We start from the raw sequence: 25,267 nt of genomic DNA, 5'->3' as shown, positions 1-25,267 counted from the left end.
TTAAGTCTACCATTTTGTTAAGGTTGTACATTATCACTACAGCCGACTAAATTTACATAACAAAAAATACATTCCTGTAGCTTTTTATTAAAAGTATCTATGTGTGATTAAATACCTAGTCATATTTTAGCAAATGAAAAAATAGGAATTCGGTTTAGATGGGTCAGATGCTATAGGCATATTTTAGTCAATCATCGTTGCTTACATTAAATCCAAAAGTAAATTCAGATCCTGTTTGATGCATGTCCTTTAATTTGCAATATAATAAATTATGAAAGAATACTTCATTGTCAGGCATATCATTGTAGCACATTGTAGTGTTTAGTAGTAGCCTTGGGGTTTAAGGTTCACTAAAGCAGTTGTTAAATACATTTAAAATGCTCGTGAATCTGTAGCCGAAATATAATAATTCAAAGTGGATAAGTAAATACCGTCCCAATAAGGTAAAGTGATAGATGTTTGTTATAAAAGGATTTATGTAAATTTTTTGTGTTGGGTCGTGATTTACTCCACAATGAAAAATATCTACGCTGATTAATTATACACACGACGATACATGCGACACAAATGTGCCAATAATTTGTGAAGGTACTTTGCTATTGAATTTATGTAGATATAATTTTAAGTGTTTGCGACTGAATAATGTTATTTTAATTTTCAATAAAATATTCTCGAATCTCGATAATCTCATGGTGAAAAATAAAATTTTTAGTAAAATTTTCATCGTGTATTTATTTTATAACGATACTGAATAACTTTTTCATGTTTTCTGTTATTTAATGAGTATATTTTTAAATATAAGTGATGTTTGTAGTTATTTAATTAAATTTTTCGAATGTACCTATGTATTTATCATCTTATTGTCTTGATCATTATCTTGCATTGACTCTGAAATTGAAATATCAGTAGAAAACTTTCCATCATCGCAACAAAATCATAACAATGTAATAAAAATAAGTTTTAGAAATAATTTTGTGCTTTGGAATTGTACAGCCATTCATTTGTATACATAACTGTTTTATAAGTAAATATATTATAGAAAATATAGTGATATTTTATTTATAATATTAAAACGATCTGAATTTGAATTTTCGTTTTTATTGAAAGAAAAACTCTCGTCAACTTGAAATATTCATTTATTTTATGTACATTGTATATATTATAAGTGTAGGTGTATTATTTAATAAACATTAACATAATTATACAAAATACTGATTCTATAAAATATTTTTAAAAGTACTAAGTGTATCATAAAATATTTTTTTTACAGTACACTTCGTCAAGACATAGTTATTAGTCAATGATCAGGAGGAAAATATAGGAATTTCTCCTTTTTAATACCCTCTAGGGGTCATCTATAAATCACGTCACACGTCAAGGGCGGGGGGGGGGGGTCAAGGGTATCTACGAAGTTTGATATTGTGTGCAAAAGGGTGAGGAGACAAAAGTTTTGTGACATTACATTTCCAAATATAATAAATTAAACTGTAAGTAGTGATGTACTGGATCGTCAAAAATGTAGATCCGTAGTTACGGATCTTTAGGTACTCAATCGGTGTCGAGCGTGTCCTTGAAAGGATAGTTGACGTCACGCCCGCCTCAACGACGGGCAGGACAGGTTTCGACGCGTTGCGCGCGTATTACTTTTGTTTAGCAACCAGTTCCAAGAAACGTCGGGCATCTAAAAAACTTCATAAACCGCGATAAAATCAGAAAAAGTTGGTTATTTGTTTTCTGTTTTCTTATATTTATAAAAGTAATGTCATAACTTTTTATATGATCGATATAGTGATCTAACAAGATAATTGATTTATTATCTTTGAGTTATATACTAATAGTAGGTACCTATGGTAACTTACTAGAATATATGTTTGCAATTAAAGGTGGCAAAAATATTTGATTTTAAGAAATAAAAAATACTCTGAATGCAATTTTTATTAATAATATTAATCTAAGTTATTATGCAGCATTTTATCCTGTTAACTGAATTTAAAAATTAATAAAAGATACGCGAGAAAAGTGACAGATACGGATACGGATATCCGGACATCACTAATTGTAACTTAGAGCCATTTCACAATTTTACGCTCTGCAAGTTTAGGTAAATTTAGTAGCATCGCGCGAGTCGTACGAGCCGCGCGATCTTTGTGCTAGTAAGTATAGTGTGACAACCAAAAGACCATCTTGATCATTTTCTGATGTATAATAAAAATTATAACTATGGTATAAAATGTTTTTTACATAATTAATTTGTTAAAAATTTCAAGTATGTTATATAACAACAGTCAATAAATTTAAAATAAAAATAAAAAACCAATTTTATGCCCAGTAAGGGCTTGATGCGTGGTAATATATACTATCTTTTTATTATTTAATATAAAATATATTAAAAATGATTACATCTTTTAATTATTATTTTTTTTGTATTCCTTAATGATGTAAGTTTACTTTGATGAAGATAGTTCGTTAAAATTTCTTAGTTTTCTAAGAAAAATATCGCTTTTAAAATTGTACTTATTTGGAAAATATTCGTAACTTTAAATTTTTTTTATCGTTTAATAGAGATACAAATTGAATAAAAATCTGCGATAGTGCGCAACAAAATTATATTCCACATATTACGTATTTTTTAAAAATGGTTTCAACGTAGAGGTTATTGAAAAGTAGGACTTCAAAGTATACATTGCGACCGTTTACCCAGGGAGGAGGCTGATGAAAAGGTTTATAATTTTATACACATAATATAAATCAAAATTCTGATCTGACTATGGACTACAACAAAGGTTGCTCTATTATCTTTCAAGAATATAAATTACATTATTGCATCCAACACTGAGATTAACGACGTCAAAATATTACAATTTCGCGGATTGTTACCGATTTTTGTGAAATGGCTCTTAAACTATATACCTATTAACAATTAACTTAAAAAAATTAAAGTTAAAATAGTTTTCTTGACAAATTGGCACTTATATTAAATTATGTTGAAACTAATGTGTAAAATTGCAAAATATGTGATGTCACGCATGGTAGGAGATCTCATAAATATGACCAGCTTAAAAAATTAGTTAAATTCGTGTTATGTGATGTGATATGGATGGCGCCCTATCTAAATCTTCATAAATGCATAATAATTTTTGTTACGAAACAAAAAAAAAGCGCCTTTAATTTACACCGACATGTAATAAAATGAGAACAAATAATTATGAGGTAACATACATAAAAGTACTGAATTAAGATCCTTCTTTTTTTTTTTAAATCGGTTAAGTAATTTTCACCAGGTACATATAATTATCAATTATTTATTTTTGTCTGTTTTGCTCTGTTAAATCTTTAATGAGCTTTTATTACAATAAGTACATAGATAGTTAGAATCTTGTGATAGACTACTTACAAAAGTCTTGTAAAGTGCTGTACAGAATTAATGGTCTTATGAAGGTTTTTAATTACTTAGGGTTCGTTTAACTTACTCGATACACCATATTAGCAGGAGGTTAAACAGGTCCTTAGGATTTGCTTAATCCTCAACTAATAAACTACAACTGCAACTTTTGGATTCATCACTTACAAATACAAGTATTTTGATGATAGAGAAATAAGTCACAAATAATTGCTCGGTACGCACCGTTTTAGGTCAAATAACTTTACGGGCAACTGGTGAAACAGATATTTAGTTACTCAAATGAATGCAGGCGTGGATTTAAGAACTATTAAAATAACATTACTTATTGATCCTACTAACTCCCTCTACATCTTGAATTCACGCTTGTTTCAATATACAGAAATGGTCGTGTATTTCATCAATCTTGTTTATAACACTCTATAGAACATTAAAATACATTGAATTTCAATAATTTAATAAATACAATATTTTACTAGGTGTAGTTTATTTAAATAATTTACTAAAGTTGATTTTTTTTTAAATAAAAGCAAAATATTATTAAAGCTTCGTGAACACTCATATAAATTAGTTATTGAAAAAATGTAAGTATATATATAAGTATCTAAAGATATTCGATAATTACGCCTTTAAGGAATTCTTTCTCTTAAGTAATTCTTTTCTAATGTGTTTTACCTATTCCGTCATAAAAATATTTTGTATTAATTGTATTTATTTATTTTGTGTATTGTTCATGCTTCTTTGATTTGTATATTTAAAAATTCGTTAATACGTATGACACAATTAAATCTTTATACTACATAAATAACACAGAATAAGTAATGCTAGAAGTTGGAGGAAACCTAGGTTTACCCGGATTCGCTTTTGCCTGTAATATCCCACTGCTGGGCATATGCCTCTTTCCCCATGTAGGAAAAGAATCAGAACTTATTCCACCACGCTGCTCCATGCGGATTGGCGGATATATTCCCTACTACGAGTAACGATCGCTATCAGATGTACACGATAACAACCGGGACCGACGGCTTAACGTGCTCTTCGAGGCACGGTGGGGAGACCCACAAGGACTGCACAATACCCAGACCACGGCAAACATCTATATGGTCGGTACAAATGTTTGTCATGTGCGGGGATCGAACTCGCAACCGCCAGCGCAACAGCCACAAACCAATGCTGTGACCATTGCGCCAACGCGCGTCACCCGGATTTTTTTATCCATCCTCACCTAGGTCTACCCAACTCTGGCTGGGTAATTTTAGGTGTTGCGCCTCTTGCACACTTACCGCTTGTTTGTGACAAAATGGCGACCGAACAGAGTGCAGTGAAAGCGTTGATTTTATTTACTTCAGTAACGAAAAGTATCCAGAATTAATTCGGTGAAAAAAAAAGAAGCTAAAGCGAAAACTACTTTACAATACCGGCGATTGAAGCGCTTTGATTTGAGCTCGGTAAATGGCTTCGCCGACCGATAGCGGGATGACCATCCAACTGCTGGTTTTGATATACACAGGCCGAAGACGGGCAGCAGCGTCTTCGGTGCGACAAAACCAACGCTGCGGTCACCAACCCGCCTGCCCGCGTGATGACTATGGGCAACACACATAAGTTCATGCCATTTTTAGCGCGAACTTGGGGAGGCCTATGTCCAGCAGTGGGCTGCGATAGGCTGAAGTGAAAAAATGGTTTCGGGAAACTGATTGCTTCTCTATCTTTAGTGAGACAACAATTAAATATTACGTGACCAACGATGAGATATTTTGCGAACATGGAACTATGGAGGAAATATTCTCAAGGAATCGGTTTTCTGAGTGTTATGATAAACTGAATGATATCGAAAATATAACACCAGAAGAAAAAGGCTTACGAGACCTTGCAAATAAACAGTCGTTTTTAGGATTACCCTTGGGTAATTGCAAAACAAAAGTTGCTACAAAAAAGTTGTCATGCAAAGCTGCAGGCAAACTCGGCAATTCAAAATGTTACAGTAGTTTGTGCTATTAATGCCATCATGTTTCAGCCCACAATTAGTTAATGCTATTAAAGCTATTTTGTTTATACTTTTCAAGCTTTATATTAAAATGCCGGTTGATTTTAGTTTTACTAATTAATTAGATAAATTTTTAACATACCCAGTTAGCATTGGGTAGACCTAGGTGAGTATGGGTAAGTTCTGAATTAAAATTTATTTTTCTTATTGTTCCAACATTACCCAATAAGCTTGAGTAATACTAAGTTAACCTGGGTAAACCTAGGTTTACTCCATCTTCAAGCATGACCCGTAACATATGTATGTATTAAATACTAAAGAATCTAGAATTCACACACTTTCTAACATAGTAGTATTTTTAAGTAGACGCTGTAGTAATAGATTTCTTTTCACGAATATCGAAAGAGTCAGGACATTAATACGCTAAGCTTATAAAATAAATAATAATCTAATGTATTTTACATCACTTAGTTGTGTACTCTCTTCATTATTCGTATAAGATAAAATTTACTTTATCATGAATCAGTGATAAACTGATATAAGATGACATTTTTTTTCCAGATAAGCAGATAAAAACAAATATTGGGATTATTGAAAAGATGTGCTTGACTGATTTTTTTAACATGAACTAATACATACCTAAATACTGTATTACAAATATTAGTCTTTTACAAGGTGTAGTAAATTTTTAGAACAAATAACTAATCAAAATTATCATATATAATTATGGAAGCCATTAATCTGCAGAAGTGAATTAGATAATATATAACTAATAAAAAATATTTCAATGGCAAGAAATAATTATTTCTTTGGCTAAAATAATAAGTCAGCTTTAATATGATGTCTGGCACGAACTTGGGGAGGCCTATGTCCAGCAGTGGACTGCCATAGGCTGAAGTGATTAATATAATAGTTATTAATAAAATATTAAACATATCTCAAGGGATAATTTCAGTTTTAACATAAAGCTAACTGACTAGGTATAATCTAAATTGTACAGATAGAGTATACAGAACTAAGTATTATTAACATATTAACACTGTATATAGCCAAAAATATAATTATTGTGTGTGTAATTAAACTTAACAAAAAAAAAAAGAAAACATTCATCTGTCTCATTTACACTAGTTATAAGTTCACATCAATCTTCATTTAGTGTAGTACAACAATTTCAACATTGTTGACTAATTAGAGCAATGTATGTGTATAATTTTACATAAATTATCAGCAAGCAAAACACATACATAAGATAACATATTTTTAAAAAGTGTTTAAAACATAATATATGAACTTGAATGAACTTTTAATAAGTACTATTATTGTTACTACTGTTATTCCAAAGATTTAATGTTAGACATAATTGAAAATATTAAAAATAACAGAAATTTACTTAACTTTTATACTATTTACTCTTCTAGCTTAACTTTAGGTACTTCAGTGATGTCTATTATGGTATAGATCGGTTACATGTCATTGGGTAGAATATCTGGTATCAGATACTGGCAAAGATCCATTTCAGAGTTGACAAATATCACTTTTCCTGCAGTATTTTCATCAAGCCTACACAAAATTATTAGAAACAAAGGATTAGATTTTTTAATGGTAACATTATTTGAAAGTACAGTAATAAAAGTAATTTCTTTAACTATCAAAACTTACCATCCTTTTATAACTGCCCAACAGCCAGAAAAGAAGGTAGGTGCATTTATAATAAGGCAAATACCCAGTCTTTCTGGATAATGTCTGCTTAAGAGCCAAATCAAATTTTTAAGGACCTGATAGTCCATACATGACAATGTAAAATTGTTCAAGTCAAATACTATGCATAAGTTATCCACTACCTCTTCAAAACATTTCTTGCTTGCATCCTCCTGTTAAGAATTTACATTAACATAAACACAATAATTAAAGAGAGATGTCCTTAATTGTTTTAAATATAGGTATTTGTTATATTTACCAAGCAATAAACAATAAACTTAGTGAGGTCATCAATATTTCTATCATTGGAGCTGTGGTTCTTGGCTGGAATGTAAACAATAGGTCTCCCAATAATATCTCTATGTCGAAGTACTCTGGCCTTATTGGCATATTTTTCAATCAGTTCCTTATTTTCATGAAGATTTGCTACTCCATATTCCACCCTCCATTTATTGGTTTTTAAAATTGCCTATCAATAAAAATATATGTAATGAAAATATATTTTTTATACACATTCTTCAAATCTATTACTTTGTTTTTCCTACCTGGAAAGCATTATCAACCGTTTTAAAAGCTCTTAAATATCGTTTTAAAGAATAATCATTGTGATATTGCAAGGGGTCAGCATCCGCAATTAATGTCATCCTTTCTTTTAATTGCCTGAAATCTTCTTCTTTAACAGGTGCTAAATCTTCAGTCATCGTTGAAATATTACCAACTCACCTAAGTATTTATATTTATGAAAGAAAAAAGAATAATAAAAAGAAAATAAAAAAACAGGCCTGAAAGTTTATTTAATTAAATTATACTAGTTCTCGAAAAGTATAATCTTATAACACTGAACACAACACTCAGTTGACGGCAAAGAGAATAATAATAAAATGACTCTGACGATAGAACGAATGACGTTTAATCAGTGTTACCAGAAATTTTTGCCCGTCTGATCGACAAAGTGCCGTGAAATTATCGTACTTTCGGAACAATTATCGTACACCCAAAAAAAATAATATTAAAATTCAAGTTTTTAAGTATAAATTACATTGAACAACTTTCAAGTGTCAGACGGCTAAAAGAAAGGTCTGCTTCAAATTATCGTAAAATTTCAATAAATTTTAAATTTAGTTGGCCCAAAAAAAAGAAAAGTGGTTGCTCCAAATTCATAATTTGTGGAGAAACCGTTGCTTTTCAGTATTTTGGTAGGACAGACAAAATTATTGCACAAATCGCGTACGATCCTAGGGTACGGATCGTACATCGTATGTAGGTTTGCATTATCGTACATGTACGATAATTGTCGTGCATTTAGGACAAAGAGCAACACGGAGGGGAGTAGCCAGGAGTGTACAGGCGTTCCCCTCTGTCAAGGTATAAGGCCAAATGGCCATATGCAAACAATAAAACTAGTTGCAGGCGCACTGATCACTAGACTAAATCTAGTTGCGCGATTGAATCAACGTCCTTCAAAAAATGCCAAATTGTTCTGTTTTTTGCTGCAAAAAAAGATCTGCCATGTCAAATTTACTAAAACATGGCGTTACCTTTCATACGTAAGTATTTTTTAATCACATTATTACTTGTATACTTCTTTTAAACCTTTTTTAAACTTAAAAATTACAAATATTATCGTTCGTGTTGACTCGATTTGTTTATCAACACAGGCCGCTCGCCCGCATACAATATGCGGATCGGTCGAGCGACTGATCGGAGTCTATTTCCGAGAAGTCACTGTTTGTTTGTTGTTGTCTGTGTTTGTTTGTAGATGGTTATCGATAAAAACACGGACAATTAGAAAAAAAAGGAAAAAAATAATCAATCTGGAGACATGAGGATTCGAACCGTGGTCTTCTCGGTCGGTGCCGACCGGCCGATTTCCCACCTGAGCTATTACAAATTTATTGCTACTTTCGAAATTTACCTTCGTATTCTAACGATATTCTAGCTATTTTTTCATTGCCTAAAAACAGGGTAAAACGACATTTTCTAAAAATGAATTCTAGCTAAATCGATTTATTGCCCCCGAAATTCCCTGCATACTAAATTTTATGAAAATCGTTGGAACCGTTTCCGAGATTCAGATTATGTACCGGTTTCGCACGGGTGCAATGCTGATACTACAGAATGTCTTTATCTATAGTGTGAAGCTTGTTTATAGCATGGTTATTAACATAACAACAACATTCAAATATGCATCGTTAGATTACACGTTGTTAAAGAATGCGTTGAAAAAATAAAGGTTTACTGCAGTGCTCGTTCCCCGTGGGTGATAGCGTGATAATATGTAGCCTACATGTTGACCCGACTTCTTGATAATATTCGTGCCAAATTTGAAGTAAATCCATGCAGTTCTTTTTGAGTTTATCCCGGACATACATACAGACAAACAGACGAAACTTCTAAAAACTATATTTTTGGCTTCGGTATCGATAGTACTCCCCAAGTACTCTTTTAAAAAAATATTCAATGTACAGTTTTGACTTTCTCTTATTTTCTATCTTAATTTTATTATTTCCTAGATTTACGCAAAATAGATCATACACTTGATTCAACCAGAGACCACTGCTTATTACATAGGTATAATATCGCTGTCCCCGGGCAATAAAGCGGTAATATCAAAAATCAAATTTTACAGGAGAAATAAAAGAAGCTAATTTGTTTATAGTACAGTGTACAGTGATCCAAAACAGACGTTCAATATGTCAAATGAAAGCTATTTTTTTTACCAATTTAAGCATTTAAAAATAATTTTTTAAAAACAAATCGTATAATTTTTTAATGAAATAATTAAAAAAATGTATAATACAATTCATAGATGATACTATTTTAATTTCAAGATCATTAACAATTACTGTAAAGATGTTCACCGGTTTTTTGTGTTATTTTTCTTAGAGTAATGCAATAATACATAGCTTAGTCGTAAGAGAATTATCCATGCAATAAAACGGTTATTGTCATTTATTCTAACGAAATATTAATAAAAAAAACTGAAAAAAATAAGAGTGATAGATTGATACTCAGAGAAGCCAAAAATTAAATAACATTAAAAAGGGTGTAACCGGCGAATACCGCTTTATTGCCCGGGGCCAGCGATATGCCTTGCTTAAAATATAATCCAATCCAGGTTGTATGGTGAAGTATACGTACGGGAGAATTAATACGGAGAAGTTTAAATTTAAGACATCCACCTCACCACCACTTCGGCCTATCGTAGTCCACAGCTAGACATAGGCCTCTACAAATTCGCACCAAAAATGGCGTGAACTCATATGTGTTGTCCATAGTCACCACGCTGGGCAGACGAGTTGGTGACCGCAGGGCTGGCACCGTGTTGCACTGAAGACGCTGCTGCCCGTCTTCGACCTGTGTATTTCAAAGCCGCTTGACCGCCGACCTGTGTATGCCAAAGCAGGTGAGTGGTTATCCCGCCATCGGTCGGTTTTATAAGTTCAGAGGTGGTAGTTACGACAGCCACGGGAAGAGACGGGGTGGCTATATTCTTTTTTGCCATAACCACACAACTTTAAACAAAAACACAAATTTAAGTCATAAAAATTATAAAATAAAAATGACGAACTTACATACGAATGAATTTTTAAATAGTTAAGGAGTCCTTTTAAAATTAATGCTTAAATATTAGTAAATTTGTAATTTCTGTTGAGATTAACCTATTTAGAAAGCACTTTCCTGGGTTTTATTTTTTAGAAAATTCATATAAAAAAAAAACGGTATTCTGTTTATTAAGAAATGTGTGATATTTATTCACACATTTCTTATGTGTACACTTTTTAAAGTTTTTTTCGAGTTTCTGGAACAAAGTCTGCTAACAAGGCCGTACAAGTATTTTTCAAATCGTATTTAACGCTTGAGATTTTTTCAGTAGGTATACGAGTATCTATAGCATTATGATAAGTGTTACAATTAAACTTAAAAATAAAAGGAAGTCCTTATAATACATAGCATACACATTAGCATAAAACCACGTGCGAAGCAATCGACTAGTAATTAACAGTATTTTCGTAAGAGTTGATATTATTATTCAGTTCTTCTTTTTAGAACGAACAGCGTGATAGTCAAATCATCCATACAAATAAATAAAATTGGAGTGTCTGTTTGTAATATTAAAATATATATGTATGTATATATATGTATATCCATGGTACATATACCAAAAATAACATTAAAAAAAAAAATTGTCTGTCTGTTTGTCACTCTGTCTATCTGTCTGTTTGTTCCGGCTAATCTCTAAAACGGTTGGACCGATTTTGACGGGACTTTCACTGGCAGCTAGCTGATGTGATAAGGAGTAATTTAGGCTACTTTTATTTTAGATATGTTTTTATTTTATTACTCTGCGAACTGAACAATAACTATTTGGTTAAATTATACGCGGACGAAGACGCGGGCACAGCTAGTTATTTAAATAACATTTTGCGTGAGTATTTATAGACACGGGAGCTTTGTCTATTTGAAGTACAAAAAAAAACAAACATTATTTGTTGTAGTATTGATTTACCTTCTGAGGAATGAACTAAAAGACTATATTTAAAAATTATAGTTTAAATGTCATTTTCATGTCAATAATGCTATATTACTTAAAAGGTGGATCACCAACACAGATCCAGTGGTATTTAAAAATACTACAAAGCAGTGTCGCAAAACCATTAAAGAAAGAGTGTCAAATACAAAGACGGCACTGTTTCAAAAATTAAGTTGTAATTTACCCACTTTAAGGAAACATGTGGCAAACAGGATTCATCAAAGGAAATCATAAAACATCTTAAGCAAAATTTGTCATCGAGTGAAGGATTACTTCATATAGATTATTCCGAAAACTATAATTGTAAGCATTTGCAATTGCAAGCAGGACAGGAGGTTCAATGCGCGCATTTCGGTGGCTCCAAATCTCAACTATCCTTACATACCAACGTAGATCCTCCAATTAATTATACGAACACTACATCTTTCTGTACCGTATTGGAAAACCTGCGACACGATCCAACTACTATATGTTCACTTCATTGCTCTAATAAAAAGAATCAACGAACTGTCTCCAAATTTACAAATTTTGCACATTTTAAGCGATGGTCCCTTAACTCAATACCGCAACAAGTCTATGTTTTTTTTTTTACTTGCTACATTATTAATTAAAGAGTTTTCCGTTTCAACTATTAATTGGCATTTTACTAAGCGAGGTAATGGAAAAGGTGCATCTGATGGTGTTGGTGGGTGTATCAAGCGCATTTGTGACAGTCATGTTGCAAAGGGAAATGACGTATCGAATTTAGATGATTTGATGGCATGTTTAAGCTTAAATTGTAAAGGTATAGAAACTTATAAGATCAACGAGTCGAAGTTTCCTGAAATCGATTAGGTTTTGTAGAGATTGCTACACGTCCTTTTAAAGGAACGCTCGAAATACATCAGTAGGTCAAATCGTCAGCTTTGTGGAATATTCAGAACTCAAATATTATCCGTGCCAGATGACTAAGCTGTTTAAACTGCACAGCCCATGAAGAATCTTCGCATTACGAACTAGGATAAATTCAAATACAGTTTAAAGTTCCAAATTCCCTTACTAATTCTGTTATCTGATCTCTGTGTTATCTGATCCTCATTTGGCCAATTTTTCGCCTGTTTCTTCTCAAGCAGGACCTTCTAATCATCACAATAGTCCTGCTGGAGCTCACTCTATTCAGTATTTTGGTAGCCTAGAAACTAGTGAAGCTACTACTGAGTCAATAACACCCGGTTACTTTAAAAGATTAACAGCTGATAACTTAATTCAAAACTTAAATTTACCAGGCCAAAGACCCCTTAATAGAGTACGTCGCTTCGTTTCAGAGACTTCCGATTCTTCCGTAGAAATAACACCAAAGAAAGGACGCCAGCCTACCATATCAGACGATTCTGACGATGAAAATATAATTTTTTTCTTTACAGGAAAAATGTCCTTTGTGTGGCCATGTAATGATTATTCATTATTTTCTAATATATACCAATTTTATAATATTATTTGCTTTACTATGGGCAATTACTTTATTTTGAACATTTGTTTTCAAGCGCATGATAACATTATTATTATATAACGTTTATGGCTGAATAATTCTGTAGAAAACTAGATTTTTTCTGTGTAATTTCGACAGGAAAGGTGTCTCTTCTGTGGTTAACTTGATTATTTTTTATCATCTAAAAAACACGTATTATCAAATGTTAATTATTTAGTGATGATAGCGAATATTGTTTTGAGCACATTTAATTAGGCTTTTCAAATGAATCGTAATAATGTAAGCGCTAAAATAAGGGTTATGTTATCAACTGTAGACAAGTACGAGTAAGTCTTTTCTGTGGACAGATAAAAATAAAAACTGTGATTCTTAGCGAAAGTGTGTAAGACTGATCTGTATCCATATTATCAAGAATAATCAAAGAGTACAATGTAAATAAGGGCTGATTTTCAAAATGAAATTCGATGTTTTCATTTTAGGAAATTATGAATTATGCAATTTGTGTTTGACCCATAAACTACCTCTGTGTCCAATTCTAAGTTTGTAGCACTAAAAATTAAGAAATTTTACTAAATCTTTCGAAAACTCTTGTACATTCTTTATACGGCCCTGTCACAAAATTAGTTCTTAGCAGACGTTTATTAACTATTAACTACCCAGCCCCAACAGAGGAGCATTGGGAATATGCACTCAAGGTAGTAAGCCCATCAAAAGTCAGATGGGCTATCAACAGCTTTGACTCCTTCAAATCCCCAGGGTTGGACGGGGTCTTCCCGGCACTTCTAAAGTGGGGAAGTAACCGACTGATCCAGAGGCTTACCACTGTTTTGGCGGCCTGTTTAGCTCACAGCTACGTGCCGAGGCAGTGGAGGGAGGTAAAGGTAATCTTCATCCCCAAACCGGGAAAAAGTGACTACTCTGAACCCAAATCCCACAGACCTATAAGTCTTACATCTTTTCTACTGAAGACTCTGGAAAGGCTGTGCGAACGGGATCTGAGAGAAAACGCCCTAGCTACAGTACGCCTACATCCAAACCAACACGCGTACAGCCAAGGTAAATCAACAGAGTCAGCTCTACATGCAGTGGTCAGTAAAATAGAAGAGGCCATTGAAAACAAGGCTATGTGTCTTGGCACCTTCATCGACATAGAAGGAGCCTTTGACAAGACTAACTTCAACAGCATCTCGTCGGCCCTAGTTAAGCACGGGGTACACCCGATGATGATCGACTGGATAGGTAACATGCTCAGAAAAAGAGTCATCAAACTTACATCAACTGAGGCACAACATGCACTGGTAGCCAGAGGATGTCCACAAGGAGGGGTGCTTTCCCCACTACTGTGGAACCTAGTGGTAAACGACCTTATAACCAGACTGAACCAGCACAACTACTTCACGATCGGGTACGCTGATGATATCGCCATCCTAATCAGCGGCAGAGTCAGCAGTACCGTGTGCAGTGTCACACAGCAGGCGCTACGAATTGTGGAGAGATGGTGCATAGATAACGAACTCACCGTCAATCCTGGAAAGACGGAACAGGTAATGTTCACTAACAAACGGCAATTGGGGAGCTACAAACCCCCTAGACTGTTCGGTACGGAGCTACAGTTCAGCTCGGAGGTAAAGTATCTAGGAATTATTCTAGATAGCAAACTGAACTGGAGCAAGCATCTCAACAGCAAAATTGACAAGGCTACAATAGCCTTCTGGCAGTGCCGCAGAATGATAGGTAAGAAATGGGGTCTATCCCCAAAAGTCACTCTGTGGCTGTACCAGTCCGTCATCAGGCCAATTATCAGCTACGGTGCTGTGGTTTGGTGGCCGAGAACCAGACTAATCACCGGAGAAGCAAAACTACAACGACTTCAAAGGCTAGCTTGCATGGCGACTACGGGCTGCATGAGGACTACTCCGACAGCCGCCCTGGAAACCCTACTGAACCTGCCGCCGCTGCACCTGTTTATCCAACAGGAGGCGGGAGCGGCTGCGGTAAGACTCAGGAAGCTAAACCTTTGGAGGAACGTAAAGGTAGCACATACAGGAATACTTGGCGAACTGGCAAACAGGGAACCGCTCGTCGAAGCGGTTACCGACAGGATACCCAAACAGTACGTATTCGACAAAAGATACAGAATACAATTACACGAAGACCCAGGTGAAGGCCTCAACCCTAGGGAGTTAAGAATCTTCACAGACGGGTCGAAAACATCAACAGGTACAGGTTCTGGGGTCTACTCAGAAGACCTGAATATCCACATCTCATCGCCATTAGGAATCCACAACACCGTCTTCCAGGCGGAATGTATGGGAATCATAATGGCAGCAACAGCGATCAAGTCTAGAGAGGTACAGGGTTTTCCAATCCGTATACTTTCCGACAGCAGATCGGTCCTGCAAGCCCTACAGAGCGACATTATGACATCAGGGCTAATATACGAGTGCCATCGAGCTCTGACGAAGGTAAGTGAAACAAACACCATTACCCTTCAATGGATAAAGGGACACAGTGGATCGCGAGGCAATGACGCGGCCGACCGACTGGCGAGGAATGGATCGGAGATGAGGGTCCACGGACCCGAACCCATTCTGCCTCTGCCATTCGGATGGCTGCGCAGCCAGCTGCGACACAACACCAAGGTAATGCACCAAGAATATTGGACAAACCTAACTACCTGCAGGCAGACCAAGGAAGCTCTTCCGACGATCAACCCAGGATTGTCCCGCAAACTTCGCGGTTATGGAAGAGCCCAGCTCCGACTACTGGTCGGGGCGCTTACGGGACATGCCTTGCTTAACAAGCACTTACACAATCTAGGTGTTACAGACAGCCCCCTGTGCAGAGCGTGCCTGGAGGCAGAGGAAACGGCCTCACATATCCTGCTGGAATGCGGTGGTGTGGCGAACTACAGGGCACTACACCTTGGGACACCGAGGTTGCTCCAGGAAGTCGTCGACAACGTGAAGGGTCTGCTAGGCTTCCTCAAGGAGCTTGGCTGGCACGAATAGTGCCCACCAGCCGATCACGCAAAAAAGGCGCATCAAGACGTCGAGTTGCGGAAAATAGCCCGTGTACAACAACAACAACAACAACTATTAACTATTAAAATAATAAAAAAACCATAAACCACTTCACCGCCAAGTTTCATCTTTATTTAAATCAAAGTACATGATTACACTGTTATTTCTATTTTATTGTTTTTAAGAAAGAAGACCACCAGAAGCATCGAAATTCGGAATGTGACCAATGTGACGTCTGAAGTCAGCAATTGTGCAGCAGAAACTGTAGCCGATATCCACGCGGTCGGGCTGCCAATTAATCCAGTTGAAAGCATTGTTGTTACGACATCTGTCCGTGCAGAACTGTAGTGCCCTAGCCTCAGCCAGAGTATAGTAGGGGTTATTTATGCTTATGAAGGCAGTTCCACGACGACTAGATGCATCATAAGCCACCTAAACAATGTTCATGTTGCATTATTTAAGCGAAAATAAAAGTTCTAAATTAGTATTGCATAGGTAATGTTCACAAAAATATAATATGCGTATTAACCACTTACCTTGTAAAAATATTGAGGTACGGGTACTCTATTGTTGGATGCCAAATAAATGTCTACTAAACGATTGTTGGAATTCCGGAGTTGGGTAACACCAAAAGTACCTGTATATACAACAGCGTTGTATCCAGCTGCGGCAATTCTTCTACGAAGATTCTATTGAAGTGAAAAAAAAAATGTGTGTATTTATGTGTGCACGTTAGAAGTTATATTTCATTGACTAGCTGTCTTTACGTTGCTATCTTTTTCTTCGTTGAATAGCTAACTTCAGCGTCGGTTTGTTGTGACGGTATCCATGCACATCGCATTAATTTACACTCATTATTTTTTCCTAACGCGCCAAAAGAAGTATAGCTTCAAATAATTGTGTTTGCAGGCAAACGAAAAAACCGACTTCAATTATATCGACATGTAATACAACGTAGGTAGACGAAAAATTAGTCAAGTAAATACGCATTTTCAACGATTACTCCAAAAGTTGTAAACAGATCTCGACGAAATTTAAATGTGACCACATAAGTATCGGCTTTCGATTAAATTAAAAATTATCAAAATCGGTACACCCAGTAAAAAGTTATGCGGATTTTCGAGTTTCCCTCGATTTCTCTAGGATCCCATCATCAGATCCTGGTTTCCTTATCATGGTACCACACCAGGGATATTTCCTTTCCAACAAAAAAGAATTATCAAAATCGGTTTATAAACCACGAAATTATCCCCGAGCACACACATATAAAAAAAAAAATATATATATATATATATATATATATATATATATATATATATATATATATATATACGGTTGAATTGAGTAACCTCCTCCTTTTTTGAAGTGGGTTAAAAAAATTCAACATATCAACAGAATTCAGTCATCTATTTTATGTAAGAAATCAGCAGAAATAAATAAATTAATAATTAAATTTAATGATACCTGTTCAAGATTGTTCCAGTTACCAGCGTTGAATGGTTGCCATTGCGGAGCTGCGTTAATGAAGAAAAAGGTAGACCTTTGACTTGGTTCAAAGACGTGGTCGCTCTTGGCGGTAAGGTGACCGCGGGCAAGAAACTGAGTGTTAGTAATGTATCGGCCAACTATATTGCTTCCTACTATATTTCCGATGACGGTTCTTTGGCTACTTTGTGTGTATGCGGTATTTATGTTTACACCAGGGAAAAAATTGCCAGCTAAAATATAAAACAAAATGTGCCAATTTCCTTATCTCAAAACATAAAAAATATTATTAAAGATTCATTAATTTACCTAGCCAGCTCGGTCTGGGGACGCCTGTTTGGTGAACAGCATTAGTAGGGTTTTGATCATGCCAAACGTACAAAACTTCCATTCGGTTTTGGTTGTAGCATGACCAGTATACAGTGTGAAAAACATTGTTTACATTAAATCCAACTCTGTACGCAAAATGTTAAAAGCAACTATATATTTTACAACAAAAAGAACACATAAAGAATTAAATACTATAAATTATAGTTAAATACTATATACGTACCGAATAACAACGTTATTATTGAAACATCTTTGGTTTGTTTGTTCGGCTATATAGTAAGGATGAGAACTACAAGTCAGATCTTTAAAATTTCTGTTTCCATTCAACCAGCCCGCACCTGATATCACTGCACTGTTAACGCATCTCGCATTCTGTCCACAAAATGTAATTTTTGTGATTAATTAAAATCAACAGAAAACAAAAATTAACCAAATGAGCATCAATTGACATAGTATGCATCATTTTTTATTAATTCAATTATAGTTAATGTGAGGCTACTACTGATTCGGAATATATATTTTGCTGAGAAGAATCAACAAGAAACTTAACAGGTACTATTCATTCTTGTGTTTGTACGTCAACGAAACAAAAATTGACTTAAATTACATCAACAAGTAATACATCGTATTTCTCCAACGTAAACCTCGATTAAATAAAATAAAATTACATGATTATATGTTTTGTTTAAAATAAGAATCCTCAAAAACAGTACAACCAGTAAAAAGTTAAAGTTATAAAAATAATTACTCACAGCAGTGTGAACGGTTGAAATTATATTGGGATGACGAATTGACCTATTCGATCCTGGACATGATACAACGATTTCTTCATTACCGTTGAGACGAACTTGCCCACTGTTACCAGTAGGTGCCAGGAAAGTGTTTCTTGATCTATGAATGAAGACTGGATGAGGCTGTCCAAAGTCACCGTTAACTCTGAAAGTGCACCCTAAAAACAAAGAATTAGGTTCAACACTACGAAACAAACGATCTGGATTGACTAATAAAAAAAATATATATATAAACGGTTATTTACCGCTGTTGCGCGTTTCGGCCGCTAATGTTGAATTAATCCAATTTTGTTCTTCGATTTCAAGCCACTTATCAAGATAGTCTTCAAACTCCTCCTCGCCTAATGTAAAGGCGAATTCTTGTGGATGGGGAAGATTCTTTGGGATAGCGCTTACACACAAGGTGGCTATTGTGATCGCAAGGATTAATCGGAACATTTTTTACAATGATCCGATACGACGACCAAAAACTATACAATGCCGTGCAAAGGCAAGTTGTTTGGAACAAAGTCAGCGACAATTCCTTTGAACATGATATTTATATGATTTTCATATCTTTTAAATAATATGAAAAATCCGCAACAATTACGACGATAAAGGGATTATTTTAAAAGTAAAAAATCGTAGCAGTAGATAATGATAAAGTTTCGAATTATGATTCGAAAAATCAAAGTTATTGTGATCTATATCATGTTGAATTATATTATACGAGTACTAGCTGACCTGGCGATCTTTATACCGCCTGGTTTTTTTTTTTTAACTTTAGTAATTACATACTATATCAAAATAAAATATAGCCTATCTTTCAAGTTGGATCAAACTAAAACAGTGTGCAAAGATTAAAATCGGTTAGGAGTCAATCGCAGACAAACAATGTGACGCGTAAAGATGAACCTCGTTGGTTTAGATAAAGTTTCGCTTAAGACTATTTGAGTATATTGAATCGGCTGTAATATAATTCGGATTAGTTCAAAATTAGAACATAAACTATGACAGCATGACAAACTTCTGTTTGATGAACTTTGAAATTGTTTTTGAGCCCGTTTAACATTATTTTTTACAATAGCAGCAAATTTACTATTTCTGTAGAGGAATTTTACAATAATATAGTTAAGAAAAAAACCTACAGTTTATTAAGTATAGTTTTGAAAAAAAAGCGAATAATGGTTATTTATATATATATGGTTATTTATTTATATTTTTGGTCGTACCAACTCAGAAACCTTTGTGGGCTTATGCACAACACTTTGCTGAAGATCATGACATAATCAAATGCATAGTTTACGATTCTATAAAGGACATACAGACAAACATTCATTTTTATAGACATAAATTTATGCAACTTCTGGGTAATCAAATGAAATAAGAGACTATATTTTGTATACTTTTTTATTTAAATTATCATCCACAGGCACTAAATTGTGCACCACACGCCCATGCTTTTTGTTAACACTATGTATTATGTCTATCCTACAGGCGATTTATTACATAAGACTCATCGACAGTCCTATGTCTGACTAGTAAAGCTAAGACGTGGTCTGACACTAACGGTATTTTTCTATTACAATGTGCTATATTTATATTTCATATATATACATATATATATATATACTAGCTGTGCCCGCGGCTTCGCCCGCGTTGAAATTAGTGTGTCACAAAGTTTTGCCGGCAAACTTCCAGTGAAACTCTCATCAAAATCGGCTTAGCCGTTCCTTAAACCTTCCTCTTGCCAATGGTGGAGCCCTCTACAATGGTGAAACCGCATGAAAATCCGTTCAGTAAATTTTGAGCGAATCGATGACATACACTTTTGGGGACTTTGTTTATAATACACTTACTGTTGCCCGCGACTACGTCCTCGTGGTTATGAAGATATGTATTACTATTAAGATGTTTAAAAACGAAAATTATTTTTTTATTTCAGTCACTTGAAATGCTTATCAAACTGAGTAACTTTTTAAAAGACACAATTTAGTATAATTTAATAGTTATTTTTATAAAACCTCTCTATACACCACCTTTTTCGTTTTATTTTCAGGCTGTATATGTTTCATACAAACTATCAACCCCAATTAAACCCCCTTAGCGATGGAATATCGTAAAATCCGTTCTTAGCGGACGTCTGCTAACTATAATCTACATCCCTGCCAAACTTTATCTTTGTCCAACCTGGGTGGATAGACCATCCAGCGGTTTTTGAGTTCTCGTGATGAGTGAGTCAGTGACCTTTCTCTTTTATATATATAGATTACGATGCATTATTTGGACACCTCCTCACCATCTATAGAGCATATATTTTAAATTTCAAGTCTCTTACTTCAAAAACATAAAACTTTCATACAAACTTCCGACCCCCGTTTTATCCCCTTAGGAGTCGGTTTTCATAAATTCAGTTCTTAGCAAATGTTTACGCCCTATAAGGAACCTACCTGCCAAATTTCAAGTTTTTAGTTGTTATAGTTTCGGAGATTTCGTAATGAGGGAGTCAACCTACCATTCCCCGTTTTAACCCCAAAAAGAAGTTGACTTCTAAAGATACATTATTTGGACACCTTCTCACTATCTAAAGAGCGTACATTTTAAATTTGAAGTCTCTTACTTCAAAAACATAGGACTTTCATACAAACTAACATCACCTTTCTACCACCGAACCGCAAGGCATCGCATGAATCTGCACCGCTATGTGGTTGAAATCCCACGATCTCGCACTAAACGATTTGCTTCCTCGTTCCTAACACGCACCGCAAAAATTTGGAATGCCCTTCCGGCTTCCGTTTTTCCAACGAACTATAACTTGGGTATCTTTAAATCAAGAGTGAATAGGCATCTTCTAGGCAAGCGCGCACCACCTTAGGCTGCATCTTCACTTGACTTCAGGTGAGATCGCAGTCAAGCGCTAGTCTATATATTTAAAAAAAAAAAAAAAAAAAAACAAACTTCCAACCCCTTTTTTACCCCCTTAGGGGTCGAATTTCGTAAAACCCATTCTTAGCGAATGTTTACGCTTTAAAAGGAGCCTATCTGCCAAATTTCAAGTTTGTAGGTGTTATAGTTTCGGAGATTTCGCGATGAGTGAGTCAGCCTACCATCCCCCGTTTTAACCCCAAAAGGGAGTTAATTTCTAAAGATACATTATTTCGACACCTTATCACCATCTATAGAGCTTACATTTTAAATTTCAAGTCTCTTACTTCAAAAACATAGGACTTTCATACAAACTTCCAACCCCCGTTTTACCCCCTTAGGGGTCGAGTTTCGTAAAATCCGTTCTTAGCGGATGCCTACGTCTTATAAGAAACCTACCTGCCAAATTTCAAGTTTGTAGGTGTTATAGTTTCGGAGATTTCGTGATGAGTGAGTGACCTTTCGCTTTTATATATATTATAGATATATATATATATATATATATATATATATATATATATATATATATATTATAGAAACGAATATATATATATTATTTTATATTATATGTTATATTTTATATAATATGTTATTGGATATATTTTGTAACAAAACTAACACAGTAACAATTTCTATTTTAAAAACACTTTAACGAGCATGATGATGCATACTTCGATAAAAGCTATCTTTAAAGACATAAAATTTAACATATCTCTGACATACATTTTATCCGATCACGATCTAGCGTCGAATCAGTCCTGTGTTCATATGTATGAAGGCATGTTCACCTACACCTACGATAAGGCTAATTCTTATTTGTTTTCTTTATATAACGTGTAAATTTTAATCTAATCAACTTTGAATTATTTAAGCCCTCTTAAATAGCAAGTAAATGCGAGCCCATCAATTTTGATAATACTTTGATTTTAGACAGTACACTCCCCCGGTACATGATGACGACCGTTGCATTGTTATCAATGTGTAAAAATACGACGAATCAGTTTTCGCTTTAATAATAATTATATAGTATCAAATGCTATTTAAATCAAACCAATATCTAATGCTTTTATCAAAAAGTATATACGTCGATATAAGCTGTGATTATAATTTATTGAGTCTCATGCTATTAGTATCTCAGCTCAGTTGTCCGAATAGCCGACAAATCCCTCAGTTGGACATTCATTGATGAAGTACATCATTATGTGTATGTCAATAGATATGTAAAGATGTAGACTCAAAATTTTATTACGTAAACATACCTATGTAGTAGGGAAGACGGGAGTGTTTTTACTTTAAGGGACAAAATTTAGCTTAAAAAACATTCTACAGCTATGAATGATGTGATTTGATGACACGCAATTCCTTTCCTTTCAAAAAAAATAATTAAAATGAATTAAAGTATAATGGTTTCAATAGTTAAAAATTTCACCACTAACAAAGACTACTTTAAAAGCTACTTTTTAAGCAATAATGCCGCCTTTTGTACATTTTTTTACTAATTATTGTTACATGGCACCTACTAAAGATATGTCAGTTAACACAGCTGATTTGAATTGCGTCTGTTCGATTGACTATTTTTTTTTGGCAGAGCTTTTGTCAATGACCTTACTAATTTTTCGAGAACGTATATGAGACAATGGTATGAGGAAGACTTTGGGCTATAGACGTAGATACAACAGCTTTAATGGCATTGTTATTCGGAGCTGATTTACCTCTTAGCAGTTCATTTTATTATTCTTTCGTTTATAATGATTTTGTATTCTGAAAATTAGCCATTCCCAGCACAGACATACACCACTAGACCATTTTTTATAATCGAAAATGCCTTTTTTAGAAACAAACTTTTATTGCAGATTGCACTCAAGATGTATCGGACTATGTAATTTATTAGATAACTTATGACCTAGGTGTTTGAAATGAAGAATGGTGAATGAATGAAGTTTCTAAACGAGATGCGAACGTATACTATCAATGCTACGCTTTGAGACTTGATTAGCCATGTAGCTTAAGCAAAAAATAACAAATGATATGACGTGATATAAATTTAATCAAAATTTTAAAGAAAAACTTACTTTTTATATTTATTTGCACTCTGACGTCGTAATTACATAACCGCTTCTCGTGTGGTGGTGGCGATTACCGAGTCAAGTAGTGGAACTCCAAAGCGACAAATAAGTATTGTTGCCGTCACGCTATTATAAGTAGGGAAAAATCATCATTGTCACAACCCTTCTAAGTCTCTCCTACCTAAAAATTCGACAAGACTAGTGTATCACCTTCAATACATACTTGTATGCATTTGTCTAGTACAAGTGTCTGTTGTAAGCAAGAATCTATGGCTTTCTATTTTTGATGTTCGTGCCATTGTTATAATAGAACTATTACGGTCACTCAAGGTAACTTTGATTAACCAGGTATCTTTGACAGTCAAATCGCAAATTTTTTTGTTTATTTTTTACGTTGACCACATTTAGTGCGTAACATTATATTTACAAAATTTGTTTACTTAACAAATTGCTTAAATGAACAAAAAGAAGCTTTTAAATGAAGTTTATGTCAAAAACTGCTAAAAGTTCGGCGCGCAATTTTTGTATTTTTTTCAGTGGTAAACTTTTTTGATAACTCTACAGTTTTGCTACTATTAAGATATGTAAAAATATAATACACCGTTTAATATTTTCTACGTGACATTGGCGAAATCATCTGTACTCATTTGGCACTATTGAAAGCCATTAACCCTAAAGAAGAAGAAGAAGAACCTTTGATACGTCTATTTTAAAATTTCATCTGTGTCAAAGTTACCCATAAAGGGGTTGTAACTTTGACACACTTGACTTTTAATGATTTTTATAGACGTTAAATAACTTGAGAGTATGAAAACCAACTGAGAGCACATATCAAGTTAACTCTTGTGTCTCATACTTAACATTGTCAAAGTTAGGTAAAAAAATTTAGTCTGCCAAAGTTACCCCGATTGACTGTATTACAACTCTTAGCTCTGCATTTTCTGGGTAGCTTAATACATCTATTCTTTTCAAATACAATGATAAATTATATTATTTATGTTCTATTTATTATTATTATTACATTGTTATATTCCTTATTACTTGCTTTTTCCAATTTTTTATTTTTTATATTTCTTTAGCTGTTATTTAATTACATTAAAATTACTTAATTAGACATATTTTAACAAGACAATTACAAAATAAGAAAAGTTAATTTATTTATTTATTTTTATTTTATACTTTAATGTGCACCACAAACAAAGCATAAAGATAGTTACAGACAGTGAAGTACAATGGGCAGACTTATGACTAATTAGCCATTTCTTCCAGATAACCCATAATTTTTTTTAAGTAGTAGTAGTGTAAAGTTCCTCATTCACCATCGCAAAGGGAGGATCCTCCGACCAGACTGGTGTTATGTCTGGCGGGCTACTCTACTGCCCCAACGGTTGTTGTCGGGTTCTTGTATATATACTCAATCACTCTGATGACTTTGATAGCGCGATGATAGTCAGTTTACTCTAGTTTTATATGTCGCGAGATAGATGTCGCGAGATAGATGTCGCTACATATAAACATACAGATTTAATTAAACACATTTTTACCTATAAACAAATTTAAAACATACAAGTAAATATTTAC

General features: G+C 34.2%; 2 protein-coding genes across 2 annotated transcripts; both read right to left on the bottom strand.

Moving 5' to 3' along the window:
- Window positions 1-6,019: 6,019 nt before the first annotated feature.
- On the bottom strand, window positions 6,020-8,110 carry LOC123669860 (CRAL-TRIO domain-containing protein C3H8.02). Its single transcript, XM_045603386.1, has 4 exons — window positions 7,631-8,110; window positions 7,345-7,554; window positions 7,047-7,258; window positions 6,020-6,947 (listed from the first exon to the last, which is right to left on the bottom strand). Exons 1-4 carry the CDS (start codon window positions 7,784-7,786, stop codon window positions 6,851-6,853), a joined length of 675 nt encoding a protein of 224 aa, XP_045459342.1. The 5' UTR covers window positions 7,787-8,110; the 3' UTR covers window positions 6,020-6,850.
- An 8,108-nt stretch (window positions 8,111-16,218) lies between these two features.
- LOC123669859 lies at window positions 16,219-19,154 on the bottom strand. Its single transcript, XM_045603385.1, has 7 exons — window positions 18,962-19,154; window positions 18,678-18,874; window positions 18,149-18,297; window positions 17,905-18,050; window positions 17,575-17,828; window positions 16,647-16,799; window positions 16,219-16,542 (listed from the first exon to the last, which is right to left on the bottom strand). The coding sequence occupies exons 1-7, from the start codon at window positions 19,152-19,154 to the stop codon at window positions 16,291-16,293; spliced, it is 1,344 nt and encodes a 447-aa protein (XP_045459341.1). The 3' UTR covers window positions 16,219-16,290.
- Between the last annotated feature and the right edge of the window lie 6,113 nt (window positions 19,155-25,267).

This window comes from Melitaea cinxia, chromosome 4 (assembly GCF_905220565.1).
Source record: "Melitaea cinxia chromosome 4, ilMelCinx1.1, whole genome shotgun sequence".
Taxonomy (NCBI): domain Eukaryota; kingdom Metazoa; phylum Arthropoda; class Insecta; order Lepidoptera; family Nymphalidae; genus Melitaea; species Melitaea cinxia.
Note: the sequence above shows the minus strand (reverse complement) of the source record. Positions and strands in the feature narration are given on the sequence as shown.

What these genes read in the sequence shown, in the direction of transcription:
- LOC123669860 (XM_045603386.1), bottom strand. Translation starts at nt 7,786, where the DNA reads ATGACTGAAGATTTAGCACCTGTTAAAGAAGAAGATTTCAGGCAATTA. An exon ending in AGTTTATTGTTTATTGCTTG is followed by an intron (nt 7,259 to 7,344) that starts GTAAATATAACA and finishes AATTCTTAACAG; the next exon opens with GAGGATGCAAGCAAGAAATG. An exon ending in TGGGCAGTTATAAAAGGATG is followed by an intron (nt 6,948 to 7,046) that starts GTAAGTTTTGAT and finishes AATTTTGTGTAG; the next exon opens with GCTTGATGAAAATACTGCAG.
- LOC123669859 (XM_045603385.1), bottom strand. Translation starts at nt 19,154, where the DNA reads ATGTTCCGATTAATCCTTGCGATCACAATAGCCACCTTGTGTGTAAGC. An exon ending in GGCCGAAACGCGCAACAGCG is followed by an intron (nt 18,875 to 18,961) that starts GTAAATAACCGT and finishes CTTTGTTTTTAG; the next exon opens with GGTGCACTTTCAGAGTTAAC. An exon ending in AATAATAACGTTGTTATTCG is followed by an intron (nt 18,051 to 18,148) that starts GTACGTATATAG and finishes TTTTGCGTACAG; the next exon opens with AGTTGGATTTAATGTAAACA.